The sequence below is a fragment of the Stegodyphus dumicola genome, chromosome X2 (genome assembly GCF_044657685.1).
Source record: "Stegodyphus dumicola isolate Sdum_Otavi_A_Nest chromosome X2, ASM4465768v1".
NCBI classification, from domain to species: domain Eukaryota; kingdom Metazoa; phylum Arthropoda; class Arachnida; order Araneae; family Eresidae; genus Stegodyphus; species Stegodyphus dumicola.
This window is the reverse complement of record NC_140781.1, coordinates 22,469,416-22,482,805: the sequence shown is the minus strand read 5'-3', so window position 1 is coordinate 22,482,805 and position 13,390 is coordinate 22,469,416. Positions and strand designations below refer to the sequence as shown.

General features: G+C 31.4%; 1 protein-coding gene across 3 annotated transcripts in view; it reads right to left on the bottom strand.

The window, feature by feature from the left end:
• The window catches only part of LOC118192193 (nuclear factor related to kappa-B-binding protein), a 226,920-nt gene that overhangs the window by 38,681 nt on the left and 174,849 nt on the right, over positions 1–13,390 (bottom strand). For all 3 annotated transcript variants that reach the window (XM_035363095.2, XM_035363094.2, XM_085809707.1), the window contains exons 18-20: positions 6,585–6,688; positions 6,290–6,413; positions 5,991–6,064 (exon numbers count right to left, since the gene is read on the bottom strand). In XM_035363095.2, coding sequence (XP_035218986.2) covers positions 5,991–6,064; positions 6,290–6,413; positions 6,585–6,688 — 302 coding nt within the window. The remainder of the gene's footprint in view (positions 1–5,990; positions 6,065–6,289; positions 6,414–6,584; positions 6,689–13,390) is intronic.

Below are 13,390 nucleotides of genomic sequence, written 5' to 3'. Positions count from 1 at the left end.
TTATCATATGATTAGGGAGGTCATATTTTTAATCTTTTTTTTTTAAATCGTAGATAGCAGAAGACATTCTATTCTTGTGACATATATAACATAGGACTTTGCGTACACCCATGTTTCAAAGAATATCATGCTCTGTCTCCTTTCAGAAATAACACTCCCTTTTCGTTTTTTCACACATTTTTTTTTTTAAAGAAAGACTTTTTAATAATTTTTATTTTTAGAAATGAGTTGTGTTAAAAAAATCGGTGATTGTATGGTCATTTTTCCCATAAATATTTATTTGAAATAAGTCAAAAGTTATATTACTCTAGAACTGATAATTTTTTTAACATTTTTAATGAAACTATAATGATAAAGTTTTAAAATTAAATCTAATAACTACATGAGTGCTTATTTCATAATGTACTAAAAATTGGAATAAATGGACCACAAATTTAATTTTTGTGAATTTTTTCTAAAGTTAGGCTTAGCAGCATTAACTGCCCATCCCCACAAGACAGTGCATCATCTTGAGAGAGTGGTTTGGTAACTGAGGGGCCCATCATGAACAGGTTAATGAGCAAAGCTGAACCAAAGTATTTTTCACCTTGAGACAAGATGGTAATTGTGTGCCCTTTTTATGCAAGGTAAGTGATGTAAAACTATATATTTTTGTATTAACAAATATAAATATCTTAAATCTTAACACTTTTAATGTAAAAATAATATTTAATGATAACTTATAACCATATGCAGAAAAGTAATATGTAAAAGAATTAAATTTTAAAATGAAAAATATTAAATAGGCATTTTTGGTAATTTTGTTAAATTAGCACACATTCATAATAACTTTAAAGTGTAAATGCAAATAATTTAAAAAAAAGTACTGTGCTAATTTTGGTCTTAGGAACGGATGACAGTTATGTTAATTATGTCTTGGAGCTTTACTTACTGTTTTGGTCAAACAGAAATATGCTACCCCCACAACCACCAAAGGGCTTAAAGTGCATTCATGGCTAATGTCAACTGCTGTATTGTTAGTAGTTACAGTGTGATTCTTTAGCCAGCATCTTAAAGTGACATATAGGAACCAGTTATTCAGAGGTAAATCTACTTTTACAACACACTTTTTTCTTGAGTATTATATTGGTCATTCACAGATTTTGCAAAGGGGGGAAAAAATGCTAGTTGCCAGATAATTACATGCCTGGATTTTGGACTTAGTAGTGTACACTTACAATTTTGTGTTTTCCATTTCTTCATGGCTGTGTGCAACATGAATATTTATTTCTATTAAAAAGTACTGAAAGAGAGCATCCCTCCCTCCCCTTAGGGAGATAGCCCTTGTGTGCTTTGCCACATTCCAGTAACTAACAAACCACATTTTTATGTATACCATAGAACAAGCTGTCCTTTATGTCAAGTATTTTTTAATCTCAAGAACAATGGGAGTTTATTACAGAATTAGATACCAGGAAACAGGCTTCTCAGTTCGTGTTTTTACATTTTTTTTTTTTTTTTCATATGCAAGTTAAATAAAATCCAAAACTGTCCCTTCACTGAGATAGCCTTTCTTAGCACATTTTGCAATATCTAAATAAATTCTTCTAGATGGATTCTTGCATTTGAAAGCTCTTTTTAGGAACTACATAGTAAGTTCTACTTTCTGGTCTTCCCTGTTAACATATGACATTTTTGTGGTCAGGTGAGTAAGACTAGTGAGCATTTGTAGCTTATCCCACATTCATTTTGCTGCATACAAGCTGGCTGAATTTTCCTCATGTGAAATATGAACATGACCTAGTTCCTTTTAAAAAGTATTACATGATGCATTCATCATTAAGCAGATAATTCTTACAAGCTTTTGCTTTGGAAATTAATGTGTTAACTAACCACTGATGTTTGCAAGTCATTTATTATTTAAAATTGTTCACTCTTGATTCTTGATGAATCCAGAGTGACAGTTCACTCAGCATAAAGGAATGCTATGAATCGAGAGTCGTTGTTCACTCTCGATTCCTGATAAAGAATTCCTAATTTCTATATGAAAAAAGGTTTATTTGAGTTTACACAGAACTCTGCATGCAAGCTAAGACTAGTTTACACATAGCAATGCTAATCAATGTGCAAGTGACCCTGGAAACCTTTTGGTTGGTACTGCAAGATAAATATTTTAAAATTACATTTTCATATAATATGATTTAATGATATTTCATGCTTTACATCATGATTAGAACTATAGTAAAGATCTGTCTTACAAAACAGATTTAAATCACCGAGTACTGATTAGGGTGCTTAACCCTCTAAGGATTATGGAAGGTAAAATTCTACATAAAAGGATAGCTTTTGAATTCATTATACACAAAAATTTCTGCCAGCTTCTAACATATTTGATTTCAAGTCGGGTGTTTACTGGGTTGAAGTATGAAGTGAGAGGATATTTTTGGAATTATAATCCAAGAAATTTATTCATGACATTTTAGAAAAACTGAAATTTCAAAGCCAAACCTATAATGCTTGGACGGTTAAAATATCTCAAATTTTGCATTTAATTTTGGAGTAATTATTTTTATTAAAATATTGATAACAACAAAAGGTATTACATTCTTCTATTTCTCTACCTTGTCTCTCTTAATTTGAGTCTTAACAAAAAATGAAATTAGTGTGCTGATTAACTAAACCTTCCACAATAATTTTCCCAGTAATAATTGCAAATGCAACCAACTGTATACTTTAAAAGCAAATTATATATGCAAATGTAAACCTAATACACTCTAATTATATATGGAATGAGAATCATACCTTGTTTAATGGGGAACTTTATTAGAAAAATAGAATGTGAAATTGATGTACGTTACACCCTGCTTTTAGATGCTTTTGTTTGCAGCTACATAAGATGCTTGTAATGAAAAGAAATAACATAAATCAGTTGGTATTTTACTTCCATTATGCAAGATTTCATAATTAAAAGAAAACACTGCCAAATGTATGTTATAATATAAATTAATTTATTGTTCCAAATGCAAACAGTTTCTTCCATTAAGACACCTTTTACTAATGGCTACGAAGATTGAAAAAATTAAAATAAGAGCTAAACAACAGGAATCTTCAATGGAACACAAGAACTTCATAACAAAATTCATAGCAAGAATCTCAATACAAGGTTGTACTGATACAAATATTGCAACCCTTTACTTGGAGGACAAATATATTGAAGAAAGATGCTTCAGAGAGTACACACAATTACAAAATTTTCAAAGAAACATTACTTTCATTTTATGGCTATAATGAACATTTTGAATTATGAACAGGATCTAGTGGAAACTACATTAGATTATGGCAGTTTCTAGCTGAATATAATGAATTTTTTAATAATCTCATATACAAAAATACAGCTCAAGAGGAAAAGGAAACTTAAATTATTTATCATCGATGTATGTGGTCAACTAATAGAAATTATTAGCAGAAAAAATTATGAATATTTTTAAAAGCGAAGTTAAGAAATCAAAGTACCATACTGCAGTTACTTATTTCACACTTGATATAATGCAAATTTATACAAGGTCCTAGTAATAATTTTGCAACTTGTATAAGTCATCTAGAAAGTTTATCACAATTCATATATGATATATGGAGTAAATATAATGAAATAAAAAATGAGGCAGTAGCAATGGAAGGTATCTATTTAACTGGTCAAGCAAAATGTAAATAAATTTATTTTATACTATTGTGAGAAAATGTGTGGCAAGCTGACACCAAATACACAAAGTATAAAGAAATTAACAAAATATTTTAAATCTGTTTAACACAATTTGAAGATTAAAAGATTGTATCAGATAAAAAAAAGTGAAAAAATAGCCATTAGTAAAAGGTGTCTTAATGGAAGAAAATGTTTGCATTTATAACAATAAATTAATTTAACCACTTGCCTGATTATCCCGAGTTATCTCAGGTTAGTATACATTGCAGTTAATTATTATCTCATGAAAACTCAGGCGAAGCAGAATTTGTTAATACGATTTGTTTTATCATGGTTTTACTCGCCCTGGAGGAAATGAAAAGAAATATTCAGCTTTGATTGACAGTTTGCCAAATTTTGCTGGTTGCGCAGTTCTTTTGGAGGGACTGGTCACGTGTTTCCCTATCGTATAGTATATTGCGGCTTGTGGATTTCTAATGTATAATAAAGGATACATGCGTTGAAAAAAAATAAAATAATGGTGATGATGCAAGATAGCAAAAGTGATGATTTTTCAGATAGTGATTATGAAGAGGTGGGTAAAAAATTTAAAAAGAAAAAAATCAAATCCAATGAGACAGTGTACTCTGTGCTCCCATAAAAGAGATTCCAGGAGTAAGCCAGTAAGAAAAGAGACCTGATACAAGTACAGAATGTCGGGTATCACTTTGTGTTGTCCCTTGTTTAAAAAACTATCATACAAAGACTAATATTTAAATTTTTTTGAATTGCCCGAGATATCTCGGGATAGTAAACTAACATTAAAACTAAATGCTTTTACACCTTCAAAAAATTGAAAATTTAACTTAAAACCTACATATTTTGATTTGTTTCGTTGTATTTAATAAGAAAAAAAAAAAAAAAAAAAAGTGATGATTTTTTTCAAAAAAAATTGTATCAGATCAAAAAAGTGAAATAATAAATATTTATCTCAGTGACATCGAAGAACTAAACAAACTGGCAATTTATTGTAATGGGGGTAGTAAAATTTGCAAAGCCCGACCTATATATAACAGTTCATAAAAAATTACAACATTACGTCTTTTTCTGATGCTGAAATATTTAAAAAATATATTTAACTATGAACGTGAGTAATGCATGAAGAGTAACATGAGTAATGAAAGAGAACATTCTCTGCTTTAAAAGATATATTAATTAAAAAATTCCACAGGACGGGACAGGCTGAGGTCTTCAGGAATGTTTGCTATAGAGAAAGATACTTTTAGATGACTAGACTGCCAAGATATTATTGATTACATTCTGATTATATTTTTCATTATTTAATTATTATAGTATTATTGTTTGTATTTGCTGTTATTAATAATAATTTTAATTGACATTATTGAAGTTTTCGATGGAAGCAATTTAAATAAATAGGTTTCCAATTTAAATTTTGCTTACTGTTCACTAGAAGCTTAATTTGGCATTGACAGGAAATAAATTAATGAGAATTACAATTTTTTCATCCCTTTTTCTTAACCAAGATAGGATGAATGAGAAGAGGTCATAACAATTAGAATTGAAATTTTTTTCATTTCTTTATAGCAATGAAGGGATAATCAAAAGTTCCGTGTATGCACAGATTAAATCTAAATGTAAGAATTTAATAGGAACATATGGTCTTGAAAATAATCCAGAGTTAATAGAGTCTTTAGAATATAACGTTTTACAAATTAGTGTAATTATATAAACAAAAGCTTAAGGATATTTTTGCAATGGAAATAAAGTTCATTCATTAATGTCAATCAGCAGAACCCTCTGAACAAAATATTTGCAGGGCAATGTAGTTATATAAAGCAATTACAATATGGAAGAAACAGCAGTGCATGGTGAGGCAACTTTCAATTGATTTGGTACCTCCTGTGTTCATAAGCCACAAGCATACATAAAATTATGTGAAAGTTATATGAGAACCAATCGAAAATTCCAGTTAACTTGTAATATAATCAGTTTAAAGTCTCTTTGTGGAAAGAAACTTCTTCCACATCCTTACTTTTTTATATAATTACACTAATGTGAAAAAGGTTATATTCTAAAGATAATTATTAACTCTGAATTATTTTCAAGACCATACATTCCTATTATAAAGTTACCATACTACAGCCCCTCATACAATCCCTAAATTTTCAAAGTCTAGATGCTCTTTAACCCCCCCCACAAAAAAAAAAAACTTTTGATAATAATTTACATTTATTTATACTTGTTGCGATTATTCAATAATATCATCTCTTATTGCAGAAAAATATGTATTCCAAAAAGAAAGTGAACTTACAAATTTAGGCAATTTACTTTTCTGCACAGCTTTCCTAGCTTTAGCAGCAGCAGCCTGAGCTTGATGAATTCGTTCTGCAATTATATAAATACGCTTAAAAAACTTATCTATGGAATTTAAATTAAATGAAAAAAAGAATAGAAAAGAAAGCACATTAACAGGAAGTTTCATTGATGCTTGACTCTCATAAGAAAAAAATACAACTTATATCCAAATACTCATTACCTATTAAGCTATCACTAAATCACTTAAAAATACAAACAGTTTGGTGTACTTAATATTAAATGGATAACATTTACCAAATTCTTCTTCTGTACGATGACGATGCAAATAAATCCACAATTTTCTATTTACATCATATTTGACACAAGGGTCCTTTTCATAGTGCAATCGATCAAGAGCACCACTTACTACAGTATGAATCTGATAGAAAACAAAAACAAATATGCATTTTATTGATTAAGATAAGCTACACTTTTAAATCAGAGCAAATACAATGAAATATATGGCATTAACTCCAAGAACTGCATTTTTATTTCACAAAGCTTAAAGTAGAAAAATTTAAAGCTAATAATCACATAATTTGAAAAATACCTGCTGATCGCTAGCTGGCGCAAGATACTGAGAATCTTTCAATAATTCACATATATCTGCCCGAGTACCTTCTCCATTAGGCAGTCTTGCAGCAGAGTCACGTACTGAAGAAATATATAAAAATAAATCTTTTTTTGGGCCAATGAGCACTGCAGAGAAAATTACTGCAGAAAATATCATCTACAGCCAAAACATGACAAAATTTAAAAATACAAGTTACTGGAATAAAAATAAATTCAAAAATTATATTTAACAATTAAATATAGATATTTTTCATTCCAGACACATATATAATAAATGCAAAATCACATCAGTTTTGTTCCACTAATTTTTATCACATCAGTTTTGTACTACTGATTTATTGAAAAACTGCATCTTTAATACCTCAAACCTAGAACACCTACTAAAAGAATCTTGTTCTTAGTGCTTTCAAATTTAATTATTTCCTGATAATCATAGTTACAATTAAAGAAGAAAGCAAGAAACATATTTTATTGCAAAATGACTGCGGAATCTTTTAAAACTCTTCAAGAGTTCATAGAAAAACAAAGAAAACTAAAGCTTAAAATGAAGAAACATTTTTGTAAACAAATATTTAATCCTCACTGTGGCTATAGAAAGTTTAGGCATCCCTGACGTTACTTGAATGTTTCAAGGGGTAAATAACAGTTAGACCAATGATTTCCAGTATGAGTGCTCAGCAGTTCTAGGAGTACTGAGGAGAAATGTGCAATAATAAGAATGTACTTGAAACAGTTCATCCCATACACATTTTTAAACAAACATTTAAACACAACTTTATTACATATATTTCTATTAATAGTTTTTTCAAGAATCATAGCAAAATTCATTAAACTTTTATATATATTACTGCATTCTCTCTGGTGTCTAATGGCAGCAATTAGTCACATTTCAATTACACACACACTTACAAATGCTGCAATGCAAAACCTATAATCCCTAGATCGAGGAGAAAATGATCATGCATTGCATTAAAATGATTTCTCATAGAGAAACCAATTACTTTTTATCAGTTTTGATATGAAAAAAACATGCAAGACATGGGGACAGAAATTAAGATTATCTGTGCAATGAGCAATCATCTTTCCCACAGAAGTTTAGGAGACCAAACTATTTCAAGCAAAGGCAGGATATCTATTATTTGATATATTCATGAAAGAAGAGTAACATACGTTGAATATTACACATTTTTGCTTCCAAATAAATTCCAGGTTAGAAGGCCCTTGCATGTCGATGGTCTTCAGATAAGCTAGCAGGCTACTTTGATGTGATATTTAGAAAGATAATTAAAAATGATATTATTTTTATTTGCATATTTAACAGTCCTAATACCATTTGTTAAAGATTCAAATTCTCAAACTGCTATACCATTTATGTATATTTCTGCTGAAAGAGAAACATTCACCTTGATTAATAGGTTCGCCTTGAAAGCTATGAAGCTATTTGACCTTGAAAGCTATTTGACCAGAAGTCTTACTACAGGCAAGATTTCCTGATGTGATATTTGATAGAATCCTATGTGTATTAAGTTGCTGAAAATCAGTAAAACATATTTTCACAACATTACCAAAATTTCTGTGGTATGAGTATGTAAAGCAAGGGTATAAGGCAATATATAAATGCATTATGACTAAATTAATTGTTTAAACATGACTTCTGATGTGTATTTAAATAAGTTATTCATCTACTTGTAGCTTCAACTTCTCCAGTGCTTCACATTCGAGATAACACCACATATTAGTGAGCAAAATTTAAAAGAATACAATGTAAGATATAGATGATATCTGACTTCATTCCATCCTAAAAATTGATAAAGAATGATACCTCTGCAGTAAATGAAGAATGGGAGCTAGGCTTGTTCTACACACAAGTGCCCATGAAATCACTTAGGTCTTAGTGAAACAGTAATTTCTTTACACAAGGTAATATATATTTGGTATGATTTACAATGTATTCTGTTTTTAAAAGCATGTCTTTCCAGGTGCCAGCTATAGTCTCAAACAAAAAAACTTAAAACATAATTTCCTTAAAGGCTGAGGGTAAAGATGGACTGGACCTAGATTTTCTAGAGAGGTATTTCACATTCAAAAAAACTTTCTGTTCTAGTTAATGGCCCAATTCCAATATAAGTATGTACGCAATATTTTTTTAATGGCCGGGCATTTTATTTAATAACAATTACCCTAGATTTCCTAGAGGTGTTTCACATTAAAAAAACTTTGTGTTCTAGTTAATGACCCAATTCCAATATATTATGTGTGCAATATTTTTTTAATAGCTGGACGTTTTATTTAATAATAATTACCCTTGCACCACTGCATGCAAGGGTCGGAATTGGTGGCCATTTCATCATGGAAGCACTTAATGGGTGGATATCATTGCCTCTATGAAGGGATGAACAGTTACAGATAATAGATAATTTTAGCCTAGCTTATATTGTCTGTTATACATTAAACGCACATGCATAAAGCATACAAAAAAAAAAGTTTGTGGCTTTGAGGTCCGGATTATACATCATTTCGGATTACGGACTTTGTACTGTACTAAACTATACAATTCCTTGAATACCAAACTGAAGAAATCCTTGAATAAAATATCAAAGAATATTCTCATTTTAACAATTTTTCCTCAGTAAAAAAGGAATTATGAAGAAACTGACCATTAGAAAGGTATTCTGTGCTGATTTTAAGGAATGACTTAACTTCTCCCTGACTTGTCCGCATTAACTCAGGATGAGAAAACTATCACATAGTGATTTGCCTGAGCTGAAGAAATGGATACCTTCAGTTTTCACTGCAAAGCATATTTTCCTTCCCCCCATCAAAGTGATTGCTAGCAGTGTACATGTGTACTTAGACTAAAAAACAAGTTTTTTTTTTGTTCCATTTGTACCAGCCTCAGCAGTAAATGTGATGCTTTAGAAGAATTGGGTGTTCATACTGCAGAGTATGTGGATTAATACAACAGGCTTCTACTTCACAGAGAGGGGGAAAGCAGCATCAAGCACAAAAACTAACTACATTTGAACCAGACAACAAAAATTTGTAAGACCAGTTTTTCTCATTACTTCTCACCACTGCACAATGAAATTCATTTTGTTGAGGTACCATTTAAGGGGCTCAAGCTATTCTTAGCATAAAGCTTCCTCACAAGGTTTTCATAGTTACCAACCCTGAAATATGAAGAAGTTTCCAAGATGTTTTCATTTTGCATGGCAACACGATTTCAAAAGAACTTCAAACTCATTTAAATTCACTTAACAAAAGAATGCAAAATTCAGATCACTTAAAAATTTGGAATATGATTTTCATATAAAGCATAGTAACATTTAATTAGATATTCTTTCATTTTCTAACCTTATACTTTTATGCTCAGAACTGCTTTTATTTATCAATTTACTTTAATATGATGAAAATAAAATTAATGTACATACATATGGATAAACTTAGTAATGTAAACTGCACAAATCTAGTTCTATATCTCTAGTTCTATATCTTTATTAAATATTTCTTTCAGTGTAAATTGCTTTTTTTGGGGCTAATACTTTCCTATTAATTTTACAGATAGACATAATTTTGTGCTTTGCTACGAAGTTCAAGTTCTGAAATTACTGTACTAAGAAACCTCATTAAACTGTCAATCAAATTTTTCTTGCTCTCAATGACCTCTTTATCACTTACTTCACTATTGGTATTTTTCTGGATTGAAAATTTATGGATTCAGAGCCATACCACAGATTTTTAACTGTCTGTTAACAGATCACTAGGGCATTGTCACTGCAATGGAATACTTCTGTTACATCATCTTTATTAACTAGCACTTCTTTACAAAATGCATGAATTGGAAAATTTCACGTTTTGTTTGATATCCATGAAACTTTCAAATTCACAACTGTCATAAAGGATAGCAAGCATTCTGCCATACGCTACTGGATAGTATCATGATACTGGCGGTTTAAGACGTATCGTTCCTCTAGAAATTATCTAGCTCCTATTGTGTGCTGAGAAAATTAAACCTGACTTATATTAGTTTCACTATTATATTAGCTATACTTCTGTTTGTTTCTCGTATATGCTTAAGGCTTATCCAAGTCCTGATAAAATAAACTCTAATATATACATTAGGTTAGGCTAGGTTAATTGATTAGAGCAAAGCAACTCCAAGGCTATCTGCTTATAGGGGGAGGACTTTTTAAGGGAAAATGGCTCAACTATGCAGCCAGCCCATTTGCCGAGATTAGATCCCAGGGCGAACAACCAGTGCTCAGCAACATTACTACTCGACCTCTGGTGGGTCTTGCATATACTTAAGGCAGTACTTTCCATTATGCACCTACCATGCAGTCTGGTGGGTCTTTTAATAATAAACAGTTGGTAGTGGGTTTCCTGGTGCAAAACCTTAAAGGTTATATGTGTCAAAACACATATCAGGCAGTTTAAAACACAAGTGATAAATAAGCAGACATAAACAAATAACAGACAAGATTAAAACTACGGGAAAAACATAAAAATCTAAAGAACTGATAAAATGATGAATGCTGAGATGGAGTTACTTATAATTCAAATGATAATATTAAATATGAAACAGATGTAAAATTCTAAAACATGAGATAAAATAAACAGAATCAAAACACAGGGATGTAACATCAAGACAAAATCAAATTAAATGTTAAAGACCCATCCCTTTCAGGTAGTGAAATAAATTTGCATTGGCCTCTTCCAATTACACAGTCAAGAGGCAAGTCAGTATCATTAAAATATTTCAGTCATAGTTTGTTAAGATTTGTACATTCAATTAAAAAGTGATGTACACATAGAACACGATTACAATTTGAACATACAGATTCACTCTCGGCCCTCAAAAGGCAATTGTGTGCGTGACTCGAGAATGACCAATTCTGAGACATGTCAACAAGACTTCTTCTCTTTGGTTTCTAGTTGTCTCCCAGTTCTCTACATTAGGTTTCATTCTTCTCAATTTATTTAAGAACTGATCATCCCACAATACTTGTTATTTACTTAAGATTCTCTGTCTGATGATCATTTTAATATCATTGTAAGGAACAAGTGTATTTGAATAAGCTATTGCAGACTTCGCTACTGTGCCTGCCAGCTTGTTACCCACTATACCTATGTATCCAGAGACCCAGCAGCAAAACCATGGCTCTTTAATTTTTCATGTAATCTTAGAACGTCAATTAGTAGAGGATTTCGAATGTCAGAAAAATTATCTAAAGCTTTTAGAGTTCTTAAAGAATCTGTAAATTAGAAATCTTTTCTGGAACTGCTTAGAGATGAAGGTAAAAGCACTATACAGAGCAGTCAATTGAGCGATAGATACAAAGAATGTGTCATGCAGCCGTTTACTTTTGATATGATCCTGAGTCACAAAGGATGCACCTACATGACCAGCTGATTTTGAATCATCTATATATATGGGTTATCTCCATCTCTGTGCTCAAGAAATACTGTATTTCTTTAGTGTTTCTCTTATCAAGGTGCTGAAACATATCCAGAACGTGAATTTTCGGATTATCCTAAGGTGGGATACCTAGATTCTTCACTGCTTGGAACTTCATATCAGACAAGTTATATTTTTCTATTAAGGATTCTGCTCTTTCTAAGAAAGGAAGCACATTAAGAGGTCATGCAGATAATAAAAGTTTGTGACAGTCATCAAGCCTACAGATGTGGAGACGATGATTAGATTGTGACATAATATTGAAATACTGATAGAGAGACAATTTTTCATGGTTGAAGCAAGGGTTCATAACAATCAACATACAGGCTCTTGACAGGAGATGTTCTGAACACTCTGGAACAAACTCTCAGAACGTGATGATGTACGGATCAAGTTTTAATAAAATAAAAGGCAGTGCAGATCCATGCACAGCTGAGCCGCAGTCCAATTTGGAGTGTACAAGTGATCTGTAAATTTGAAGTAAAGAGAAATGTTCTGTATGGCAGGGTGTGGTTGACAGCCCTTTTAGCAGATTCAATATTATGAAACATTTCTTCTTTAAATATAAGACATGAGGAAGAAAAGTAAGCTTACGGTCGAACATCACTCCTAACTTCACTTCAGGGAGAACTGGAATCAATGAGCCTTGAGGATGAAGTTCAGGCTGAGGATGAAGATTGATCGTTTTACAAAAATGCAGGCAAACGGTCTTCTCTTTTGAAAATATAAAGCCCTATTTGACCAATTTCGAATCCTGTGCACAGAAATCTGCAACTGTCTCTCCACTTACCTCATATCTCCACCTTGACAACTTATCTGCAAGTCATCAACGTACTGCACACCTAAAATAGAAGGTGGAAATTTTTTAAAACAGAGTTTGTCCTTAAAAAGAGTAACACAGAGAAGACAGCCTTTAGGCGTACCCTCTTATTGACAGAAAACATCTGATAACACTGAGCCAATTTAAAAAAAACCTAGCCTTCAAAAAATTCCTTATGAAAACTGGCAGATTGCCACACAAGCCCAGTGGCTTGCCGAAAAATATTGAAACTAAAAATGGTTCCTTTTGACAAAGGCTTTAGAGATGAAGGTTTCCAAAAGAAGCATATTATCCATAGTTATTCTACCTTTGCGAAAACCACTCCGATATGGTGAGATTATTTTGTATTTTCTAAGTAATAGACTAGGCAGTGGTTTACCATTTTTTCAAATAATTTGCAAATTGGCCAGCAGTTGGAGGGATTCTTCGGGTCTTTCCCTGGTTTAGCGATGGGGATAACAATTGCTTTCCTGGACACAGGATGACATACATCGATCATATGTTT